Raw genomic sequence first — 24,592 nt, forward strand, 5'->3', positions numbered from 1 at the left:
ATAGATTTGATAGTAAACATGTTCAATGAAATCTTTCGAAAATACAAATGTCTGTGAGCAGTTCCCTTTTTTCCAATTATCATATAAATTTGTATGCTGGTTAGTATATACAGAAGAAATGCCTTTATCGATTTTGAGATTAAGAGTCAAGACCACGTAGGACAAGCAGTATTACATAATATTTTTCAATTAAAATGACACTTGGCTGTCCTTTGGAGGCCTACATTTGTTTTACAAACATCTCAAGTTCAACCTGAATAAGCATAAATATTTCTCCCTCATTTATTTCCACGGTAACGGCCTCAGCTTCAATATCATCGCCACATTCATAGAGGAACACATCAACCACCATGCCAAATATCTCTTACAATGAAAACCATATAACAGAAACAGCTGTTGCATAAACTGGAGTGACTGATTTCAAATGAGTATTTTTTTATTTGGATTTAAGTTGATTTTATAACAAAATGGTATAAGTGCTGTACTGGAATGAACGGATGCCTATGTGTGCCTTGAAAATGGCATGTTATTTTTAAACAGCATTTGTGTGAAGTTTTAAATATCTCATATCAAAGTAAAGAATGATATTTGTTTAATGTAAGTCCAAAATATAGTGTTTTTGTTCAATTGCACATTCGCAGAATAAAGTATGTAAAGTGATATACGTGTATATCCGTTAATTTCATTTCAGCAATATCTGATCTCTTACGAAAATATAATATAGACACTATGAATATAAGAACATTTAATTGTAATGTGGACTGTCATGATAAGATTCATATGTCAAATGGTGTATAAATAAAAAAAGATAAACTACAAATAGTGACTAAGCAAATATAAACTTAAGGTTATACATCAACAGAGGTACGATTTTTCTTCTACAATCATGCGCATTACTTTCAATTGCACTGTTTTATAAAACCCCAATGGTTTGAGAAGATGCATTATTTATGTAGCAAAACCGAGATAGTTCTTTACAAAAGACATACAATACATTAATGAATGTAACTTATGCAATATATACATAATACATTGCTATTGATTATATCATATTTATGATAGTTTGTACACCATCAATTTTTTATGTCCATTACCACTTGATACTGCCAATTTGCTCCCATCTTGAGCCATACACAGGGAAAACGGCAACGTCATATCAACTTGGTATGTGTCGAGTATGTCTCCATCAGCAGTCAGATGTAAAATGGAGTTCATAGCACCAATGCATACAAGCACCGTATCCCCAGGCCCTCGGCATGCGCCACGTGGATACTCTATGTTCTCATTTGTGACAGCTATAGTCGTGCCCTTCACGATGTCGTACATGTACACAGTGTGAGCAATTTTGTCAGTAAGCACCAAGGTATTCTTTGAAGGTACGTAAGTGCATCTGCTCTCTTCATATCCGTACCACTTCTTAGGAAACTTACAGTGATTTAAGTCCGACTCCACACCGGCCTGTGTTATCATTCTCAGTGGATGCCCATACTCACCATATGTACTCACGACCATGTTTGATGGGGTCATGCAGCATATGGAGAAGACTTTGGTGGATGTGTTAATTTTCTTGGTCAGACGGATGACATTGTTGGGACTAACGTACAGGAGACATACTGTCTTACCACTCATCGTTACTGCCAGCTCACATTGCGATAAACATACAACGTCATAGGGATATGTATTGAAGCGCGTACGGAGTTCCTTGTATCTGCAGCATGTCATTCATTATGATACATTTTCGATTCTTGTTATCCACGGCTACCAGTCTCCCATCAGGCAGGAAGTCAATCCCAGAAAGGAAAGGCTCCGTATCAACTCCAGTCTGTTTAAGTTCCACGGACACGAGCAGCTCCATGGTGACTGGTTTAATACGAGCTGACTGAGCGTCATCATTTGAATTACCTTAATGAAACATTACTGATGATAATTATAACTTATTTATAATAAATGAAGAAGTTCACCAAATATTACATCACATCATTGTTCTATGAACAATTGAATAAATCAGGAAAAACAATAGGTACGTCTATGAAGTGTATTTAATTCTTCGTAACTTGAAATTAGCAATATTATAAACTTAGGTGTGCATGCTTTGATTTATTGCCAGAATCATATTTTCGTAATTTAATCGTATTACGCTACACATTATGTTTTTGGTGACCGTCGACCTAATAGCGGAACAAAGTACCGCAACACAAGCGATCAAGAGCCAAACAATAAATGCGCAGTTAATGTCTGTTTTAGAAGAACCTTGTAGTAAATGGTAGACGTACCCGTTATATAGAGGTTTCATAGTGATATTTAAGCATTTTACGCTAAACAGAAGAATGAAACATAATAACTGACATATTTATGTAAATAGTTCATTTTAGAGGAAAATACCTGAATGAGAGGTGTGCCGACAGTACAATGTAGGAATAACAGTTCTTATATTATGAATGTATATTTATAACAAAAAAGGGGCCGTCCATAAAGTAGGTCACGCTTCTTTGACCATTTTTACCACCCCTCTCCCCCCTGTCACAAACTGTCACAAAATTTTGGACTCCCCCCTAAAGAACGTCACAAACTCGAACTTTCGAACATATTTTTTAAAATTAAAACCTGTTTCAAATTTATTCTAAAACACAATTCACTATTAAACAGTATGACAATTTCCCTTAAAAGAACTTTCACATTACTGTATTAAAATGACTTTAATACTAGAATAGTTAATAGTTGTTACGGTGGGCAGTATGAATATTTATCCATGTGTTAATCTCTAAAATAAACGAAATTATAATTTAGATGTTCTTTCAACCCTTTACTAACCAAAAAATGGAACAGTCTTATAAATTATTTCGTCATTTACTAATGAAATCTGCGTGGAGGTTGTGCCTATTGAATAAGCCGGCCCACCCCAGGTGCCTTTTAACAATTTGAAAAACACATTCAGGAGATACGCAATTCGTCTTATTTTGACATAAAACTAATTAGAATGTTTCACTTTTTTGAAAATTATTTTTAAATTCTACTAAAGAAATAATAAATAAATTAGAAATAATTGTTTTAAAAGTAAATGTGTGGCATCACACATGGCTTGAACCCCCCCTCTCCCATGTCACAAACTGTCACACTTTCTTACACCCCCTCCCCCCACCTTGAGCGTGACATACTTTATGGACGGACCCAAATGTCTGTCTCGCCACATACTTGCTTATCATAGTGTATGAAGTGCCTTAGCGAAAACTCATCTGAAGGTACGAGCGGGCCGATAGTTTTTCGAATTTATTGCAAAATCGTTTTACATAACATTTTACAAATAACTATTTAGAATATTCATCTTCAAACTTAAACATGCAGGCATTGAAAACAACTATAAAAATAACATAATAGTATCACAGAAAACAAACATGTATGCGTAAAGTGTCGCTTTACATTCAGTTTTACGATGCAGTTCTCCTATAAGGAGGGATAATCAGTGCTTTAAAAAGTCTACGGAAACAGTCGAATAAGTAAGTTTGTTTCACTGCTCATTTATATGAGATTTCTTTATTTTTTATTTGTTTTCTTATAACTTTAGTTTTTATATAATTTACACATTATTATTTATTGTTGTGCTTTTGTCCCAAAATTAAAAATAAATGTATGTAAAGTTTATTTGTTCCGTTTTGCAGATATTGTTTGATGAAAGCAGCGAACTCCAACTAATCTACATTTCGAAACAAGGACAAAACACAGCATACACTGAGTTTTTAAATATCACCTTTTTCATTTCAGATATCACATCCGATCGAGCTCGTCCGAATAATGCATTCAGAAGAGCTCGATCGGATGTGATATCTGAAGTTATGAAGCGTATTTCTTACAAAATTGCACTACGAAATAATAATCAAGTTTTACGGTGTCGAACGACAAGACGATTAATGGCAATATTTTGATGAAATGTTATATTGTTTGCATATAAATGTATAAGCAAAATAGGTGACAAGCAAACTACTTGGTTGACAACGAAATAACAACAGGCGGCATTCAGAAGGCTGCAGCATCATCAACACCCTCACATATACGAAGGCTGGTGTTATAGCAGACGCTGACGGGAACCTGCTTACCGAGAGTGTTAAAGTCCTGACCAGTTGAACTCAATACTTCATTGACCTCTAGAACAACCTGCTTCGACCAGACCACAGTTTCGTTTCGAATAATCTTAGACCAGACGCGGATGACGAAAGTCGGCCGCACTAAAGGCGGAAGTTAATGCGCAATCTTAGTTTAACAATTGGCAATGCTTCAATCTGTGAACGAGACACAGAATTGTTTCAATATGCATCGTGTGACTTTATGTAAATGCTTAAAAGCTACGTGTTTATACCTTTATTTATAACGGTTGTTTTCTTAGTAACCTCAGACGATTCTTGGTTCAAGTCGGTGTTTGTCCGACTTGATTGCTCAACATCTGCAATGAGAAGGAAGACATTAGTTTATGCATATTTTACAATCACACAAAGTCCGGGATAACGTGCAGTTAAATGGCATTAGTAATAGATGTAAATCATGGTTGTATAAAAAGCAATGGGAATTGGGTTTTAAACAATGTACAATAGACCAAATTAAAAAGACGTTCCTCCAATCCATGAAAAAACTGTATTTCACTGAACAGGTATTATAATTTGATGAATTGAAGCCGTTAAAAACACTTGTTGTTCGAAAGTAATACAAAAGCGTTTTACATAACATGTTATCAAATAACGATTTAGAAAGTTTATAATATAATTGAAATATTAAGACATCGGAAAACACTACAATAATAAAAACATAAGCCCATATGCCGTGTAACTGTTTGTGCACGAATTTTTAACTGCATCACAGGAAAACAAACCGTAAAGTGTCTCTTTACTCTTAGTTTTACGATGCATTTATTTTCCATTTGAGGAGGGACAATTCCTGCTTTTTTATTGAGTTTTGAAATATCTCCGTTAATGCATAGCTTTATTCGTCGGAAGAACTCGATCGGATGGGACTTCTGAAGTTATCAAGCGTATTTCTTACAAAATTGCACTATGAAAAGATGATCTATACAGTTTATACTTGTCGAACGACAGGGCGATTTATGACATTTTTTATGAATTTATATTTTGTTTGTTTTACACCATTGAGTTAGCGTCTGTATACAGATGTTTAGCATTGTATATATGTATTACCCACCTTGTCGAACGACAGGGCGATTTATGACATTTTTTATGAATTTATATTTTGTTTGTTTTACAACATTGAGTTAGCGTCTGTATACAGATGTTTAGTATTGTATATATGTATTACCCACCTTGCCTCCTTCCGCCCAACTTTGACCCGCTAGTGACCTAACATCCCAGCATTATACACAAAATCTTCAAACACAGACAGTTACAGTCTCTCCAGATATAATCAAATTAGGTGACAAGCAAACTACTTCAACAACGAGATGGCAACAGGCAGAATTCAGAACATTCAGAAGGCTACAGCATCCTCAAGATCTCACATAAACCAGTCAGCCGAAGGCTGGAGTTATAGCAGACGCTGATGGGAACCTTCTTACCGAGAGCGTCGTAGTGCTGAATAGATGGACTAAAAACTGCAGCGACCTCTATAACAACCTGCTTCGAGCAGACCACAGTGTTATTCAGAACAATCATAGACCAGAAGCGGATGACGAAGTTCAGCACGTTCCAAAGGCAGATGTTAAAGAGCGGTCTTAGTTTGACAATTGTAATTTTTTAATATGTGAACGAGACGCATAATTGTTCAATATGTTTCATGTAACCTTATGCCAATGCTTCAAAGCTGCGTGTTAATACCTTTGTTTATTACGGTTGTTTCCTTACTAACTTCAGACGATTCTTGTATGTTTGTCGGGCTTGATTGCACAGCATCTGCAATAAGAATGAAGTCATTAGTTTATGTATATTTTAAAATCAAACACAACCGGGTTAACGTGCAGTTAAAAGGCATTTGTAATAGATGGTAATCATAGCTGTATAAATACAGTGGGAATTTGGTTTAAAACAATGTCCATTAGACCAAATTAAAAAAGCTGTTCTTCCAATTCATCAAACAAACAGTAACACCATAAACAGGTTTTGTAATTTGACGACTTGAAGCAGTTATAAAGAACACGTGTTCGAATTTAATTTTAATGCAAAAGCGTTTAAAATAATAATTTATCAAAAAATGATTTGGGAGATTCAAACCCAAATATTTAGACATTTTAAACCACTACAATAATACAACCATTAAACCATAGTTATGCCGTGTAACTTTTGGGCTCGAATTTATAACAGTATAACAGGAAAAAACCTGTATGCGTAAAGTGTTTTTTAACATCTAGTTTTACGTTGCTTTTTAACATTTAAGGAGGGACGATAACTACTTTGAAAAGTCTACGGAAAAAATTGAACTGATATGTTTGCTTCGCTGATCAGTTATACGGGATTAATATTTATATCTTATTTTCTCCATAATAAATTTATTGATGATATGCATTACAAATTATTCTGTATACCTATGCTTTTGGCCCAAACATATCAAAGAAATGTACATAAAGTGCACTTTTTCAGTTTTAGAGATGTTGCAATTTGTGAGCAAAGAACTCCAACTATTTGCGATTTCGAAGCAAGGCAAAAACACAGCTTTTTATTGAGTTTTGAAATATCTCCGTTTACGCATAGCATTATTCGGAAGAGTTCGATCGGATGGGATTTCTGAAGTTATCAAACGTATTTCTTACAAAATTGCAGGATGAAAGATTATCTATCCAGTTTATTACGTGTCGAACGACAGGGCGGTTGATAACAATATTTTGATACAATTATATTTTGTTTATTTTTCAACATTGAGTTACAGATGTTTAACATTGTATATATGTATAACCTACCTCGCCCCCTTCCACCCAACTTGAACCAGCTAGTAACCTATTATCCCAGCATTATGCACAAAATCTCCAAACACACATTTACAGTCTTTGCAAATATAAGCAAAATAGGTGAAAGGCAAACTACGTTTTTGACGACGAGATGACAACAGGCAGCATTCAGAAGTCTGCAGCATCATAAAGACCCTCACATATACCAGTCAGCCGAATGCTGGTGTTATAGAAGACGCTGATATGAACTTGCTGACCGAGAGTGTTTAAGTCCTTATCAGTAGGACTCAATACTTCACTGACCTCTATAACGACCTGCTTCGACAAGATCACAGTTTTCTTTAGAATAATCCCAGACCAGAAGCGGATGACGAAATTCGGCACTTACCAAAGGTATAGGTTAAAGCGCGGTCATAGTTTGACAGTTCTAAATTTTAAATCTGTTAACAAGACACTTATATTTTTCAATCTGTATCTTGTGACCCTTTGTAAATGCTTAAAAGCTACTTGTTAATACCTTTATTTAAAACGGTTGTTTCATTACTAATTTCAGACGATTCTTGCACGTGTGTCGGACTTGATTGCACAACATCTGCAATAAGAAGGACGTCATTAGTTTAAGTATATTTTAAAATCAAACACATCCGGGTTAACGCGCAGTTGAAAGGCATTTGTAATAGAAGTAAATCATGGTTGTATGAAATGCAGTGGGGATTCCGCGTACAACAATGTGAAATAGACCAAATTAAAAAAGACATTCGTCCAATTGATGAAACAAACTATATTTCAATAAACAGGTATAATAATTTGATGACTTGAAGCCGTTTTAAAAACAGTTGTTCAATTTAAATGCAAAAGCGTTTTACATAATATTTCATCAAATAAAGATTAAGGACATTAATCATCAAATATTTAGACATTGGAAACCAATAAAAACATAAGACCATATACCGTCTTACGTTGTAGGCACTAATTTGTAACAGAATCACAGGACAACAAACCTGAATTCGTAGAGTGTCTACGTTTAGTTTAACGATGCTTTTTTACATTTAAGGAGGGACAAAAGCTGCTTTGAAAAGTCTCCCGAAAAGGCAAAGTGATATATCTGATTCGTTGCTCAGCTATATGGAATTTATGTATATCTTATTTTCTATATGATAAAGTTGTTGATGATATACATTACACATTATTCTATATTCGGATGATTTTGCCCTCCCCCCCCCCCACCCCGCAAAAATAGCTTAAATGTACATAACGTGCAATGTTTTCATTTAGCAGATAATTCTTAATGAGTGCAGCGAACTACAACTATTTCAGATTTCGAAGCAAGTACAAAACACACCTTTTTATTAAGTTTTGAAATATCTCTGTTTACGCATAGCATAAGACGGTAGAGCTCGATCGGATATGATTTATAAAGTAATCAAGCGTATTTCTAATAAAATTGCACTATAAAAAGATGATCTATCCAGTTTTTACGTGTCCAACAACATGCGATTGATGACAATATTTAATGAAATTATATATTTTTTTGTTCAACATCGAGTTAGCGTATGTATATATATGTTTAGCATTGTATGAATTGTATATGTATAACCCACCTCGCCTCCTTCAAACCAACTTATACCCGCTAGTGACCTAACATCCCAGCATTATATACACAATCTCCAAATACATACATTTACAGTCTTTGCAAATATAAGCAAAATAGGTGACAAGTAAACTACTTTGAACACGAGGAGATGACAATAGGCAGCATTCAAAAGGCTACAGCATCCTAAAGACCCTCACATATAACAGTCAGCCGAAGGCTGGCGTTATAGCAGACGCTGGTGGGAACCTGCTGACTGAGAGTGTTTATGTACTGATCAGTAGGACTCAATGCTTCAGTGACCTCTATAACAGCCTGGTTCGCCAAGACCACTGTTCCATTTAGAATAATCTCAGACCGAGAAGCGGATGACGAAAGCCGGCACGCACTAAAGGCGGAGGTTAACGAGCAATCTTAGTTGGACAATTGTCGATTCTTCAAAATGTGAACGAGACACAGAATGTTTTCAATATGTATCGCGTAACTTTAGATAAATGCTTAAAAGCTACGTGTTTATACCTTTATTTAAATTGTTGTTTCCTTACTAACTTCGGACGACTCTTGGATGTTTGTCCGACTTGAATGCTCAACATTTGCAATACGAAGGAAGAAATTAGTTTATGTATATTTTAAAATCACACACAGTCCCTGTTAAAGTGCAATTAAATGGAATTTGTAATAGATATAAATTATAGTTGTTTAAAATGAAGTGGGGATTGTGTTTAAAACAATGTGCAATACACCATTTAAAAAAGACATTCGTCCAATCTATAAAAAAAATCTGTATTTCACTAAACAGGTATTATAATTTGATGAATTGTAGCCGTTTAAAACACTTGTTGGTCGAATTTAATGCAAATGCGTTTTACATAATTTTTTTATCAAATAACAATTTTGGAGATCTATAATCAAACTTAAATATGAAGACATCGGAAGCCACCAAAAGATTACAAACATAAGACCATATGCCGTGTAACTTTTTGGGCACAAATTTGTTGCAGTATCACAGGGAAATAAACCGGTATTCGTAAAGTGTCTTTTTACTTTTAGTTTTACGATGCTTTTTTCCATTTAAGGAGGAACAATAACTGCGTTGAAAAGTCTACGGAAAAGTCACAGTGATATGTTTGCTTCGCTGCTCAGTTATATGGGATATAACTTATTTTCTCCATGATAAATTTATTGATGATATACATTACACATTATTCTTTATTTGCATGCTTTTGGCCCACACAAATTAAAATAAATGTACATAAAGTGCACTTTTTCCGTTTTGCAGATATTGTTTTATGAGAGAATCGAACTCCAACTATTTCAGATTTCAAAGCAAGGCAAAAATACACCTTATTTATTGTTTTTTTTTAGCTCGATCGAATGTGATTTCTGAAGTTATCAAGCGTATTTCTTACAAAATTGCACTATATATTTATGATCTATCCAGTTTAAAGACAGGGCGATTGATGACCATATTTTGTTGAAATAAAATTATATTTTGCTGGTTTTTCAACATTGAGTTAGCGTCTATATACAGATGTTTAGCATTGTGTATATGTATAACCCACCTCATCTTCTTCGACCCAACTTTAACCCGCTAGTGACCTAACATCCCAGCATTATACACAAAATATCCAAACACATAAATTAACTGACTTTGCAAATATAAGCAAAATAGCTGACAAGCAAGCTACTAGACAACGAGATGACAACATGCAGCATTCAAAAGGCTACAGCATCCTAAAGCCCCTTACATTTACCAATCAGCCGAAGGCTGGTGTTATAGAAGACGCTAATGGGAACCTTTTTACCGAGTGTGTCGCAGTCCTCATAAGGTGAACTAAAAACTGCAGCGATCTCTATGACAACCCGCTTCGACCAGACCACAGTCTCTTTCAGAACAATCTCAAACCAGAAGCGGATGACGAAATTCGGCACTTACCAAAGGCAGAGGTTAAAGCGCGGTATTAGTTTGACAATCGTCAATTCGTTAATCTGTGCACGAGACAAAGAATGTGTTTAATATGTATCGTGTGACCTTATGTTAATGCTTAAAAGCTACGTATTTATACCTTTATTTAAAACGGTTGTTTCATTACTAACTTCAGACGATTCTTGCATGTTTGTCGTACTTGATTGAACAACATCTGCAATAAGAAGGAAGTCATTAGTGTATGTATATTTTAAAATCGAACACATCCGGGTCAACGTGCAGTTAAAAGGCATTTGTAATAGATGTAAATCATGGTTGTATAAAATGCAGTTGGGAATGGGCTTAAAACAATTTGCAATAGATCAAATTAAAAAAAGATGTTCTTCCAATTCATGAAACAAAAAGTATTACAATAAACTATGCATTATAATTTGATGTCTTGAAACCGTGTTATACAACAGTTGTTCGCATTAAATGCACAAGCGTTGTACATAACATTGTATCAAAAAACGATTTAAGAGATTCATAATCAAATAATTAGACATCGGAAACCACTACAAGAATAAAAACATAAGACCATATGCCATGTAACTTTTTGGGCACGAATTTGTAACAGTATCACAGGAAGACAACCCTGTATGCCAAAGTGTCTCTTTACTTTTAGCTTTACGATGCTTTTTTCCATTTGAGGAGGGACAACAACTGCTTTGAAAAGTATACGGAAAAGGCCGAAGTGTCACGTTTGGGTCGCTGCTCAGTTATATGGGATTTCTATATATCAAAAATGGAATACATGTACATAAAGTATACTTATCCTGACGTTCTTCCGATTCATTTAAATAAATGTCTATTTTATTATTTTATGATTATCTTGAAACCGTTTTAAAAAATTCCATTTGAATTTGATACAAAACCGTTTCACATAACATTAAAAAGATAACGATTCAGGAGATTAATTATAAAAATGAGTATATTAAAAACAACTACAGAAATGAAATCATTAGGAGTTAAGAACGTATACCGAGTAACGTTTTGGGTACGAATTTGTAACAAATATCACAGGAAAACAAACCTGTATGCGTAAAGTGTCGCTTTACTTTCAGTTTTACGATGCTTTCTTCCCCTTTAAGGAGGAATAATAACTGCTTTGAAAAGTCAACGGAAACATTCGAAGTGATATGTTTGCTTCGATGCTCAGTTATATGGGTTTGCATATCTTTAATTGTCTCATTGATAACTTTGGTGGCGATATACTTTTGTTGGGGTGTTCCAAGTTTGACAACAGCAGAAGTAAACGGTATCAGTTCATTGATGTTTGTATTAATTCTCGAAAAAGCTTCAGTTCTTTCGCCTATTCGCTTCATCTCTTCCGCTCTGAATGTATCTGCATCCACCATTATCTTTTTCTGGGATTTATCAAGTATGTCAATAATACGATCTTTCATGTCATCAACCTGCTTCGGAAGGTTTGCAGTGGTCTCATTTAATGCTTTTTCGGTTTCTGTTTTAATGGAGAAATTCTCGGTGGTCAGTTTGAGAAGCGTTTTGTTTAATTCTTGCAGCTCTAGTCCTTCTTGGCTTGATAGACTGGCTAGTTCATTGACGTTGTCGCATTTTCTGTGTATGAACGCACATTTATTGCAACATAGCTTGGAGTGGTCTTCACAGAAAAACTTGATCTTTTTATCATGGTCACGACATGTGTCCATACCTTTCATCGTTACAACAACTGATGCCATATCCAGATCCTCAACAGCAACCGTATCATGTGTGCCCGATTTATAAATTATATGAATATTTTTGCAAGGATCGCAAAGATGCTCGTTGCAGGTTTTGCAAAATACTGTTGCATTGCTGAGCGTGTGTTTCCTTGTACATGGTTCACACGATTTAATGACTATACATTCTCCTATCATGTCACTTGAAATTTCTTGATCAGGCTCTTCTCCGTTGGTCGCCATTTTCCCACTGGGCATTAGTTGCTGCAATAATAGACAAAACATGCGTCATGAACAAAAATAATTATATGTTCAAATACTTCAATATTTTTTAAATATAAAAGCCAGTAAAAAAACTTCATATAATTTCATATAACTGTAATCACTTAAAAGTACAGTATTAGAAAATTTCATGATATAAGTATAACTGTCTTATTTCAGATTTTGTTTAAAATTATACAGCACAACTTCTCGTTACGTTTACAATCATTGGTTTACGTAAATTATAAATATAGATAAATAGATTACTTTAATTCACTAAAGTTTGTTTTACCTTTCTAAAGTTGGCTTTATCCGTCTTTTTGCCTGGTTCATAATATGCAAACAGAATGCTTAAAAATGTCCCTTTCAAGCGACTAGACTATCAATGTACCTCCGTTCAAGGTACAGAACGGCATGTTTATCAACTTCGGCTGAGATTCACTAGATGATAAAGACGATAGTTAATATGTATCAATCCTTAAAGAGTATTTATCACAAAATGAACCAATGTTGCTATCGGAAACACTTTCTTTTATTTCTAATAAAGGTGTATGCATATTCCCCCAAAATATAAATAAGCGAAAGTCTTGTTTATATGTTGAAGAAATAAATATATTCAAAAGCGCAGTTCTTTTTTTATCGATTTAAATACCACAGATCGTTAAACCACTACTTGTTTGCTATATATTGTTTAATATGACTATTGAAATGTGAGTTCGAAACCTGATTGAAAATTATCTTTTGAGTTTTTTTTCGGTCGCGCATGATCGTTACCGGGGGCATGGCATTTGCCAGTAGTGTTCTCCAGTAGTGCTATCCGTTAGTAAAATATCGTTTGGTTTAAATTATTTCCTGTTTAAGTGAACTGGTTTAGAATTAGTTGGACTTCTATATTGCTTCATACGACCAACTTTCACAGTTTTAAACTTCATGCATAGGTCATTGGGTTTATAACGTTCATTTTGTTTCTCTCTTACAGGCGTTTCTTGTTTGATTTATTTTTTAGCAGTCACACAAACAACCAAGCTATGTAATATGGAACTTTTACACCCATTATTGCTGCTTCTTCTTGTATTTGCGCGATGATGATCTGAAATATTAACTTTATGATGCTATATTCCTAAATCTTTTTTTATAAAGAAGGAATGTAGTTTACATTTGTTCGTAGTTTAATTTCATCGTTCCTAAAAAAGTTGAAGCTCTGTTGCTCTGGTCTCTTTCCTACCATTGAGTAATTAAATGGTAATTAAATTGAATGCGTTTTAATTCCTTTTTATTTTTGTTTAATTTGAGTTGCAATGCTATTAGGTTAAATTTTATTTACACTTAAATGTATCATGAATATTGCTGGGCCAAGTGTGAGGTTGAGCGCTCTAAAACCGGTTTAAACCCCAATGCTTTGCATTGACCGTTCTAAGGCGGTGACCCATGCTTTATTCTTTTATGTATTATGTAAGTTGTTTTGTATTGTGCTGTTTTGAGCTGTTTTGTGCTGTTTTGTACTGTTTTGGCAATTGGTCACTTGCCTTAAATAAAGGACCAACTAATTGTTTATAATGAGAATTCAATACTGATCCAAGCAGCTTGAGTTTCACTTCTTTATATTTTTAATTAACAGCATAGGCATGACATGCTACCATAATTTTTGAAATTAAGATTTTAGCTTGAATTGGATATTTTTGTTACATCTGTTCTGTGTGATTATATTGTTTATCCTGCAGAGAAAGCTATGGATAGGAAGTTATTTGTCGGAAGCGATGTTGCACTTATTGTTGGCCTAGGGTCATATATTGTTTTTAGTATGTCTTGAAATCAATTATTCGTTCTTGGAGATATATAGTGAGTAAACCTGCTAACTTGTTGGTGACTGTCCTCAACATGATCCGACTAAATGTTAAAATATTTGATAACACGTGTTTTTTCGACATTCACTAGTCTCATGATGTCAAACAAATTACAAATGAGTTTCAGAATTGTAAAGCTGTACATAACTTTGAGTAACAACTTGAGGAAAGAAAAACTTAGCAATATAATGCAATATTCGTAGCAAACAATATCTTTACCAAGTTTGCCGATTTGGTACAAGTTTATTTGCATTTATTCAGATGGGTGTCCTATTGTGACACAGTTTTTGTATTTGATTCATGTGTAAGAGTGTTCTATATGATTGTGTGGACTAGATATTGAATAAATGAAACATTACCTTATATAAATAGCCTTTACCAAAATATGTCCCTTTTCTTTAGTTAGAAGAAAATGCTCTGTAAATGTCTGTTTTAATTTGTTGACAGAACCTTTCATTATGACATCAGGTTTTAAGTTCAATCTTAAGTTTATTTTTCTGAAACCGGTGTTATGTTTCAGTATTGATTGTGTAAGAGGGCTTGTGTATATTTGGCAGTCTTAGTCTTTAATTCAGTCAACAAGCCATATTTTATATAACACATTTGCGCATGAAACATGAAGTTCTTGAAAACACAATAATATTTTCTTTTATTCCATTTATCATAATTTAGTTGTAAACAAAATCTATGCTTTAATGCAGACATAGTTGGCAAAGTCTTTTTTCGGGTAAATGTGTAAAGATTAATGAAAAAAAAAGCGAAAAAGCCTTGGATGATCAATCTCTGCCGATAATGTCAACTAGAGAGGTAAATCGGTAAACTTTTTTTTTACAGTTAATTAATAACCACAAATTCGTAGTAAGGTACTAGGAGTAGAAGTATTAAAGTTACTAACCTTCATTAACAAAAGTTTGAATGTTATAAAAACAAAACGGAAATTAGAAAGTTTCACGTAAAAACTGTAGTAACGAATTATAACACATTTTACTAAAATGGTGCGACACCAAATTTAAAATTCTACGTCAATCACGATTGATTCGTAATAAACTTTTATAAAAACTAAACAAATATGGAACGCAGTATAACTATAACCATGTTGGTTTTATAGAATTATCAGTTTTTGCATGAATATAAAATATTGTTTATATATCAATTGCACATTATTTCTTTCTCCTTAAACTATGACCTGTTTAAACATGTTCCGTGGTTGCAGAAAACAAATCGTCAATATTTTCAAAATTGTTTGTACGCTAAGTAAAACATAACGTTTCTTCAAATAAATGTTTGTGATAATAAAGCAAACTGTGTGTTGTTTTTAGTTTAACCCTTGTTCCGACATGATAATACACACACAACACACATATATTGGTTAAACGAAACATCAAGAAGCAGAGAAAACATAATTTGTATATACAAACTATTGAGCTTCAGTTAATATATGGATTTTTATTCTACAAATATATGGACTTGTTGATTTGCTTGAGGACTCCACTTCAGATTTTTTAAATTTTCAATGTGCGGGAACAAAAACTGTCAGGTGACCACAAATGCGTACGACTACGGCTATTTTTCGGACAAAACGTCAATCAAAGGTATATTTTCTGATATTTTCTCCGTTTTAGAAAAACACATGTTACACTGTCTTGGTGCACCGTACGCAGTGCGAATTCTACTTTCCCATTGATGTATTGCTTATATTTTTAGGTATAATACTTTTTGAGAACATTCAAAGACAAATATCGAACTCGACGATGCAGACGACCACACTTTTTTTATTAATACCTGTGCTTGTTGTTAAAGCGATTAAAACTGAAGGTTTTATTACTGTCAGTATGCGTATTTTTTTCAAATTCGACCAAATATAATTCTCAATATTACTAATTTATTATTTAGAACGACCGACGACATTTGTTATGAAATTTGCGAATGACCACCTATTGAATCAGAAATAACGGTCATTTTTTAATGATCCTTACTTGATTGTGCAATTAATTTTCACTACGTACTGTGGTTGTGAATGAGGTTTCGGTACCTCGATCAAGATATCATTTAAGCGAACATTCTGAAGAAGTATGTTGATTCGTCAGTAACTTAACTTACATTATGTTCACTACTTTTTGATATAGCCATACAAACAAACTGGCCCAACTCCTGGCAGTCAGACATATTTTCGAATCGGACAAAACATATCATGTCAACACATTTCTGAGCAAGTGTCATTCTGATTGTGCGATTAAAATGACGTCTAGACTGTTCACGAACTTTCGCTACAACCGTATAATACAAACTATCCATTCCACGGGCTGCCATGTTTTCCATTGGATCGTGAAAATATGATTTTCTCATATGATTGATCTCAGTTAAGATATAATTTGAATTAATGTACTAGGTACACGTAAGTTGCATAACGATTGGGCAAAAACGTGACTTCTAAAGGGTTCACAAGCTTCAAATTCAATTTGACCTGGTTACTTTTTTTTTTACTTCATGTATTCCATGTTCGATGTTATCCAAAATATTATTCTGAAAAAAACAACATTCTGGACATGTGTACTATATAATTAATTTGGTTAATAGATTTTTATTATGGTAAATGTTGAAAACGCATGATCGATGCGGGGCGTTCATAAAAGCAATAGTGCTTAGGAGGACTAGAACGCAAATTATGACACTATAACCAAGTTATCATCAAAGAAAGGTCCGGTTTCTATCCAATAGTTGTATAACATACTATAAACATAATATGCTTAACTAGGATCACAGCCTATGGTATAATTTAATACTCTAATTCTATTAAGGCGCTCATTATTATTCGTTATGATAACCAGTGAATGTTAATTTGAGACATATTATCGCTTAAGAGTATGTTATTCAGACAACTATTGAAACATATGTTACATGAACAACGTATTGAAAACAACTAACACAAGCGTGATTAAAGTCAGGTTATGAGCAAGATGTATTCAGAATAATTATAAAGATGTTTTTAATATATATATATATATAGCTTAGTTTCATGAAGAACACTACAATTTCGTATCTTATTTTCAAATTAAAAACCATACTGACTGATATCATTTTGAATGCATTTTTTGTGTATTTTTATATTTCTAGCGATTCTAAAGGCGAATATCAACGGAAGTTTCTTTAACAACAAACTAAAACTAAAGTTGAATCCAAACAATTAGCTCACCCTGTTAGGATTTGAAACAAAAGCATGTTCTAATTGGATTTAAAATCGGATAATGAACAATCATAATTTTATTCTTAACTTCGTTTATGACACAATTTTAGGAATCAACACTGATCCAGAACACATACAAGATGTATATAGCATGGTCATACTTTTAAATAAACACACTAATGGTATGCCTATTTGCCTTTTTCCATTACACACTCATTGTTTCAGTCACAGAAGGACATCAACCCGGTATGACGGGAGTATTTAGCATGACCATATCTCAACGTATTTGTGCGTCCAATTAAAATTATTCAATGAACATTTATCCTAACACAATCATAAATGAGCGTCTTTCATTTCGAATGCCCCCCCCCCCCCCGATGTTCGTATTCGAATTGAAGTTAAATGAAGTTCGCATCATTAATAACATGCGTCTATGTGTGAACATATTTATAAATGGATGTTTGTATAAAAGGGCGATTCAGTGAATTTCTTTCAACGATATTAATGATATTAATGATTGAAGAAGTTACTTATGTAACGCTGTGTACACAATTGATAAAGTGCAGTTGCCAGATTGAACTAAATCGCAATCTGCAACGCTGAAACCAATATATAAAAGTAATAGCATACCTAAACGCAAATTAATTTGTTTAAAAAATATAATGAAAGTTTGCGAATACCGGTGTTGATACGAATTCACAATGAGCCATGATCTTGCAAAGTATGCGGTTATGATAGATGAAACGGTTCCCTGTTTTGCTGTCATAAGCATTCAGAAGATGTTGAGTGCATGTTTGCAACTGACAAATATGACATAATGTTACATACAGTTTTGCGCCTTCAATCGTCTTCAATTGCCAAAGGTCGCCGTGGTGTAATGGATATGGTGTCCGCCTAATGACCGGGAGGTCACGGGTTCGATCCCCACCGTGGGAGCGTTCTTTAGATCTCCCTCAAAGACACTAAGTACTGGTTCTAGGCCCAGGAAACGGACTCGAGAGCCTTTATATAAGCCTTAGGCTTTCGATGCAATCGAGCTAAAATAAATAGGTTTAAACTAAACTAATTGCCTTAGTATCATTAATTGTGGAACAACTTGCGAAATTTTGGCATATGATTGGTATGGTTTGCACATTTCCGTCGAGGCAGTAGCATCGTCGTGCCTAAGCTGCATTACGACGCTGCATATAACATATTTTTAATCAGAACAAACCATGGTTGCGATTGTTTGCAGATCCCCTGATTTCCAGGCAGTGCGTTGTCTGAGAAGGAAGTTCGTAGTCTTAATCCAGGAAAATCCCCTGTAGTGGACAACGTCCCTTCCGAGCTGATTAAGTACGGAAGAGATGCAACGACAGCAGCAATGATGGCACTATGCCAAATGATCTGATAGGAAAAGCACTTTCCCAAGGAGGGGACCCAGTCACCTGTCATACCCCTACTGAAAAATGGCAACCTCAATTTGTCGTAAGAATTACCGCACCAGCAGCTTCATAAGTCATCCTATGCTACGCATTATCCTTAATCGACTGAAAAGTAAGGCCGAGGGACTGCTGGCCAAAAGCAGGCCGGATTAAGAGATGGGTGGAGCACGATGGAATAGATCTTTATTTTCAGAATCATTATTAAGAAACACCTGCAGCATAAACGCGACATTGTTCACAACATTATTGACTTTAAGAAAGTTTTCGACCGCGTGTGACGTGATTGCCTACGGAATGTTATAAGAGGTTTCAACAATGACGAAGGTCTGGCGTCCGTCAGGGTTGTCTGCTCTCTCCCGTCCTGTTCAACATTTACCTTGAGAATATAATGCAGGAGACTCTCTATGACCACCACACCACTATCTGCACCGGTGGAAGACCCATCTTCAACTGAGATTCGCTGATGACATTGACCGCATGTTTTGCTCCAGCAGTGAACTTCAAGATCTCACCAACAGATTCTATGACAGAGCAGGAGAGGTCAGCACGGAAAAGTCGAAGATCATGGTGACGCGAACGACCAACACCAATGCAGACATGAACGACCAGAAGCTAAAATAAGTGGCCAACTTCAAGTACTTGGGCGAAACCCTGTTCAAGGATGGTACCAGTGCCGCTTAGGTCCGAATAAGAATTGTTATTGCGACCGCAGCGATTGTAAGAATGAGAAGGTTGTTGACAATCAGTTCAATAGGCTTCCCAACCAAGTACAGGCTCTACAATTGCCTCGTAGTCTTCATCATACTCTACGGCTGCGAGATTTGGACCCTTCACGCGGACACAAAAGGAAGGGTACTGGCATGAGAACATAAATGTCTCTGCAGACTGCTCCGCATCTCATTCATAGAGCACAAGACCAACAAGTACGTTCGGAACATGACTGCAACACATGTTGGTCCACAAGAGGCCCTACTGGTGACCGTCAAACGACGAAAGCTGGCTTGGTTTTGACACGTCACCAGAGACCACTCTCTTTTCAAGGGCAGGGCATGCTAGAGAGAGGTCAACGTCAAGGCCGTCAGAAGAAAAGAATGGACATCCCATCCGATGCATAAATTACTATCAGCAGCAGACAGCAGACCTGACTGAAGGAGGATTTCTTTATCGGCTTCCCTCATTTGCCCCCAAGGCCAAACTGTTCAAGGGATTGATGATAATTATGATGATTTTCGAGGGGTTCTTTCTGAAATACCTGTCTTGATCCTCTTGATATATTGGAGCTTTTATGAGTACATTCGTAAAAACGACCCTCTGTGTCATATAGCTGAAAGTTTTCTTATTGAAAGTTTCTCGTATAATAATATTGTGAAAGTAAGTCATTGAAAATAAGTAAAATATTCAAAACAATGCTCAGAGGAATCGAAAACAAAATAACAAACATCTAGGAATTCACCCCAATGAATACTGTTACACGTGTATCCTTCGTATGAGAAATATGAGAAGTATCATATCATAAAGATGTAGAGTATTTTTAAAGATGTTTATGAATCATACCTCATTTCAGTCTATTAAGACACATCTAAAAGTTACAACACATGTTTATTTAAATGCATTAAAATACATGAATCTACTATCAGAGGAATGTTTTCTGTATATTAAGCTGATATTATTAGCAGCTAATTGCTACCTAGAGCCATCCAGTGATGATTATATCATGTGTGTCACATGTCACTCACAAGATGCGATTGACACATCTGAGGACACTTCATCCCATGTCAATCAATTTAAATAAACTCTTGTTTACATTGATTCATTAAAATAAGTTCGTTTTGAAAAAATATGGGTTTGTTTTCGCAAAAAGCACGATACTAAACCTTGTCTGAAACGTAACGTAATAATCCCTACTTCCAGTTCATGAAAATTTAGTCGAAACGTTTTTGTTTTCAACTTTTCACTTTGTTTTATATTTTGGGGTCAATGTGTCATATGTATACTGCAAATCAGTAAAACGATTGAATATTAATGCACGACATTAAATGCTGACTGGAGTAAAAGCTTGCAACCTTTATCTGAATATCACATGTTATGGAAAAGGTCACCATGATTTTATTATCTCGTGTTCTATAAATTGAATATCCAATATATGAAATACAGATACTATTTCAATTATCTTATATCTACGTCACCTCGTCACATGAATGATCACATGTTGTTAAATCACCTGATATGCATAAACAGGTTAAATGTTAGGACGTCAACAACACGTTTTGGGGGTTTTGTTCGTATTTATCTGGATTGTGTCTAGGGACGAGTGTTTACATTATTTATTTATCTCAAACTAAGATAGTTGTAATATATATTGCACTCTTCAATATAGAGCAATCTTCGGACTATGAGTTTTCATACTCTGTATTGATTGTAGGGCGCATGTCAAGAGTACAATTACAATAAAGTGCAAGTAAATGTCTTAATAAGATCATATAAGTAATCATACGATAGTAAAACACTTTACAATTCTTACAAGAAAGTTACGACACAATATAAGGAAAGACAATCTGAATAAACCCTGCTAGTATTTAAAACTCTATTCAAAGTCAATAAACAAGATTTATCACACATAACTTAACTGAGAATCAATAAATATAAGTTTGCAAGTAATGATGTTGCATCTCTAGATTTACACTTAACTATTAATTCAAACTAGTCTTTATGACAAATGTGATGGTTGTGGTCTATATTGTGATCATTTTATTTTTTGGATGATTTATAAGCCTATCGATATCCCCATTTGTTCGGTTCTTGAGAGTTTTTGACATGATGATTCCACCTAACTTATCCTTTTTATACGTAATGCATTTATTCAAACATTGATATTCATGATCTATTTACAACAATTACATTAACTTACAATAGTTTGGTTTAGCAAGGTGTTTTCTTGCTTCGGTTAAAGGTATTTGATTACAATAATTTCATATTCACGTTTTTGCAATGTTGTGTAATTTAAGTATGCCAAAATCGATGCTAAAACGTGTAAATGGACTATATCAATTGTAATTAAAATCAAATAATATTATCTTGTTTTGCTTTTTAATTTAAATTAAGAGGACATTCCGTTAATGATTAGTTCTTCTGGTGCGTTTTGTGTGAAAGGATGGGCTAAGGGTACGGTAAGACTATATATCTACCAACCAATGGTTTGAGAAATCATTTTATGTTATATATTCGTTAGGTTTGTATTGTCCTGAATTGTATTAGAATTGTTTGATTGCTATAAATCAAATTAAATAATTCAAATAGACGATAATGCATTAACAAGACTTTGTAAACTGATGATGTCTTAAAAGTTTCATTATTCCTTTATTTCAATCTGACCGGTTTTTCATTATGTCAAACACACATATTTTATATTTTCGGGACATTCCTATGACAATATTTAATTTGCAACTTTTTGTCAGAATGTGTAATCAATATACAATAATGTTTGTCCTTGCATTTAACGCATGCTGATATAAATAATAAGTATACATTACCATTTCATAACTCCTATCAGTTAGTTTTGATATATTTAATATGTTTACATATTTTAAGCAAAGTTACTCTCCATATGGCTTCTAGTGTGGTGACTAGTGTAGTTTTATGCGTACAGGTTTTAGTTTTTAAGTGCATTCACAAAACCAGACATTTTAATGCTATTGTTTAAACCTTTTGCGTTATGCTTAAGTCAAAATGGGTGTCTGTCAGTCTGTCCCTCTGAATGTGTAACGGTATCTCATTAGACACATAAATATCGTAATTCGTTTATCTATAACTTTTAATGTACAGGATAGATGCTCTTATCAATTAATTATATATTACCCCATTTGCCGTGTATGGCGATTACGCGCAGTAATAGGTACCAAGTGCTCTTTTAAAGTAGGGAATATTGATTAATACATAGAGAAAACTTGATTTTTTTACAATATCCGTTTCTTTAACATATTTAACTTAAATCGCCAGCTGAAAGTTTAAATCGATATTTGCAATTAAGACGATCGGAAATGCTAAAATCGCAGTAATTTGGTTTGGCTATAGCTTTTTATATAACCACTTAATTGATATTCAAACATTAGATTTTAATTGAAAAAACTAGACAACAAATCAAATGGAGGTGCAAACACATTTTCTTTGAGACCATGTTCCTGTTGTGGATTAAGAGCGTTTACTGGTATGCCTGTGACACCACGTTCAGGCCTTGTGTAGATAAGATTATCACGATAAGATGCGTCATCTTTCTCACTTGACTGAAATATCGGTTGCCCCGAGAATAGACGGGATATCGCGATAACACCAATCTTTATTTATTGCTATATCTTTGCTGATTAGCATGGCAAATATTTCGTATAATCCTAGTTGAACCATGTTACAAACACGCACAGTTTCTTTTTCAAATCCTCGGTGCTTATACAAAAAAATCTTTGTTTAGTTTACTTAAGGCATGTTTTATAGGCTATGCAATACTAAGCTGAATGCAGCATAATATTATAAAATGTAATATGCGTGACATCGACAAAGAAAATTCTACATAAAAAAATAGTTGTTTATGCCCCACCTACTCGTTAACGTCACTGATTTACTCTGTCTTTTTATTTCAATTCATCCCCTGACATCGACTGCGCATGCGTAGAGGTTAATTATATTATATCCAAATTCACCTTTTAAAAGACTGCACATGAGTAGAAATAAATCCTGTAAAGTCTGTTTTTGGCGACTAATTTCTGGAATTTAAGCAATTAAATTCATAATAGAACGCTACATTACCAAGCGACGATTTGCACATAACGAAATATCATGCTGCAGTATTTTGCAGGGTTATGATACTTTGAAGATGTCTGATGTCCGTTCATGTGTGTGACTTGGTTGTTTCTAAGAATATACACGCCGTGTGTCAAACTATGATGAAATAACAATTATTTATCTGTTGAATAGACGAATGTCCGTCTTATGTCTATTGTTGTTACCATTAAAACAAATTATAACCACACAAGCAACAATTAGGCCTCATTTGTGCGAAATGTGAGACTATCAGCATGCGAACGTACAAGGTCCGGATGGACTTGTTTTATCAATCTTAAATGCATAATGATTGTAAAAAAGCCCTTAATGCTTCTGTGTGAAATAGAATGGATATTGATTGGATATTTGGAAAAATTACTATTTTTTACAGATATAAGGCAGCATGAAGGTAATCATCAATGTTTATTTGATGAAGGAATTCATTGGTAGGGGTACAATTTCTTACAATTCTGCCAAAGCCTTGTTATATAGGCTATTGTTGAGGTGGTGTTTCCAAAAACTGATCTATATATAAGGCCCGCTCGCTCAGTGGGTAGAGCTTTGGACTTTATATCCGAGGATCGCATGTTCGAGTTCAAGTCTTGCCACATTATTTTTGGGGGGATTGATGTCTGATTCAGTCGGAAAGTTGTTATGTGCTGACACTGTGTGCACTAAGTACTGGTAACCCATCCTCACCCAGGAACGATATGGATCTGTTAACTTTTCATATTTTAATATGACATATATATAATCCTAAATATGCTACACAACATTTATGTTACAACGCAGGGACTCATCGGTGCACTACAGAACCAGGCAAAGTTCCAGTGAGTGTGTAAAAAATGTCGTCTGTCAATGTCACAGTAGCTTGTTATAACAAAAGAACTATTCGCATGATATCTAGACAGTTCCTTATCCCTCTTCCATCCGATTGCCTTTGCTTGTAACTCA

The 24,592-nt window shown here is 34.5% G+C and overlaps 1 protein-coding gene across 3 annotated transcripts; it reads right to left on the reverse strand.

Moving 5' to 3' along the window:
• Positions 1 to 730: 730 nt before the first annotated feature.
• LOC127864818 (uncharacterized) lies at positions 731 to 20,859 on the reverse strand. 3 transcript variants are annotated; one of them, XM_052404709.1, is made up of 8 exons: positions 20,701 to 20,858; positions 12,667 to 12,815; positions 11,468 to 12,377; positions 10,535 to 10,609; positions 7,395 to 7,469; positions 5,814 to 5,888; positions 4,352 to 4,435; positions 731 to 1,902 (listed from the first exon to the last, which is right to left on the reverse strand). In XM_052404709.1, exons 3-8 carry the CDS (start codon positions 12,369 to 12,371, stop codon positions 1,667 to 1,669), a joined length of 1,449 nt encoding a protein of 482 aa, XP_052260669.1. In that variant the 5' UTR covers positions 12,372 to 12,377; positions 12,667 to 12,815; positions 20,701 to 20,858; the 3' UTR covers positions 731 to 1,666. The 3 variants fall into 3 exon arrangements, with proteins under 3 accessions (XP_052260669.1, XP_052260670.1, XP_052260671.1); XM_052404710.1 differs by lacking the exon at positions 7,395 to 7,469 and having other exon boundaries at positions 20,701 to 20,859; XM_052404711.1 differs by lacking the exons at positions 11,468 to 12,377; positions 12,667 to 12,815 and having other exon boundaries at positions 20,701 to 20,837.
• Between the last annotated feature and the right edge of the window lie 3,733 nt (positions 20,860 to 24,592).

The sequence above is a fragment of the Dreissena polymorpha genome, chromosome 1 (genome assembly GCF_020536995.1).
Source record: "Dreissena polymorpha isolate Duluth1 chromosome 1, UMN_Dpol_1.0, whole genome shotgun sequence".
Lineage (NCBI taxonomy): Eukaryota > Metazoa > Mollusca > Bivalvia > Myida > Dreissenidae > Dreissena > Dreissena polymorpha.

Excerpts from the sequence above, each read along its gene's own strand:
- LOC127864818 (XM_052404709.1), bottom strand. The coding sequence starts at position 12,371 with ATGCCCAGTGGGAAAATGGCGACCAACGGAGAAGAGCCTGATCAAGAA. Across the intron at positions 10,610-11,467 it reads GCGACACTTTACGCATACAG|ATGTTGTTCAATCAAGTACG; the intron begins GTTTGTTTTCCT and ends TTCTTATTGCAG. Across the intron at positions 1,903-4,351 it reads AACAACCGTTATAAATAAAG|GTAATTCAAATGATGACGCT; the intron begins GTATAAACACGT and ends TGTTTCATTAAG.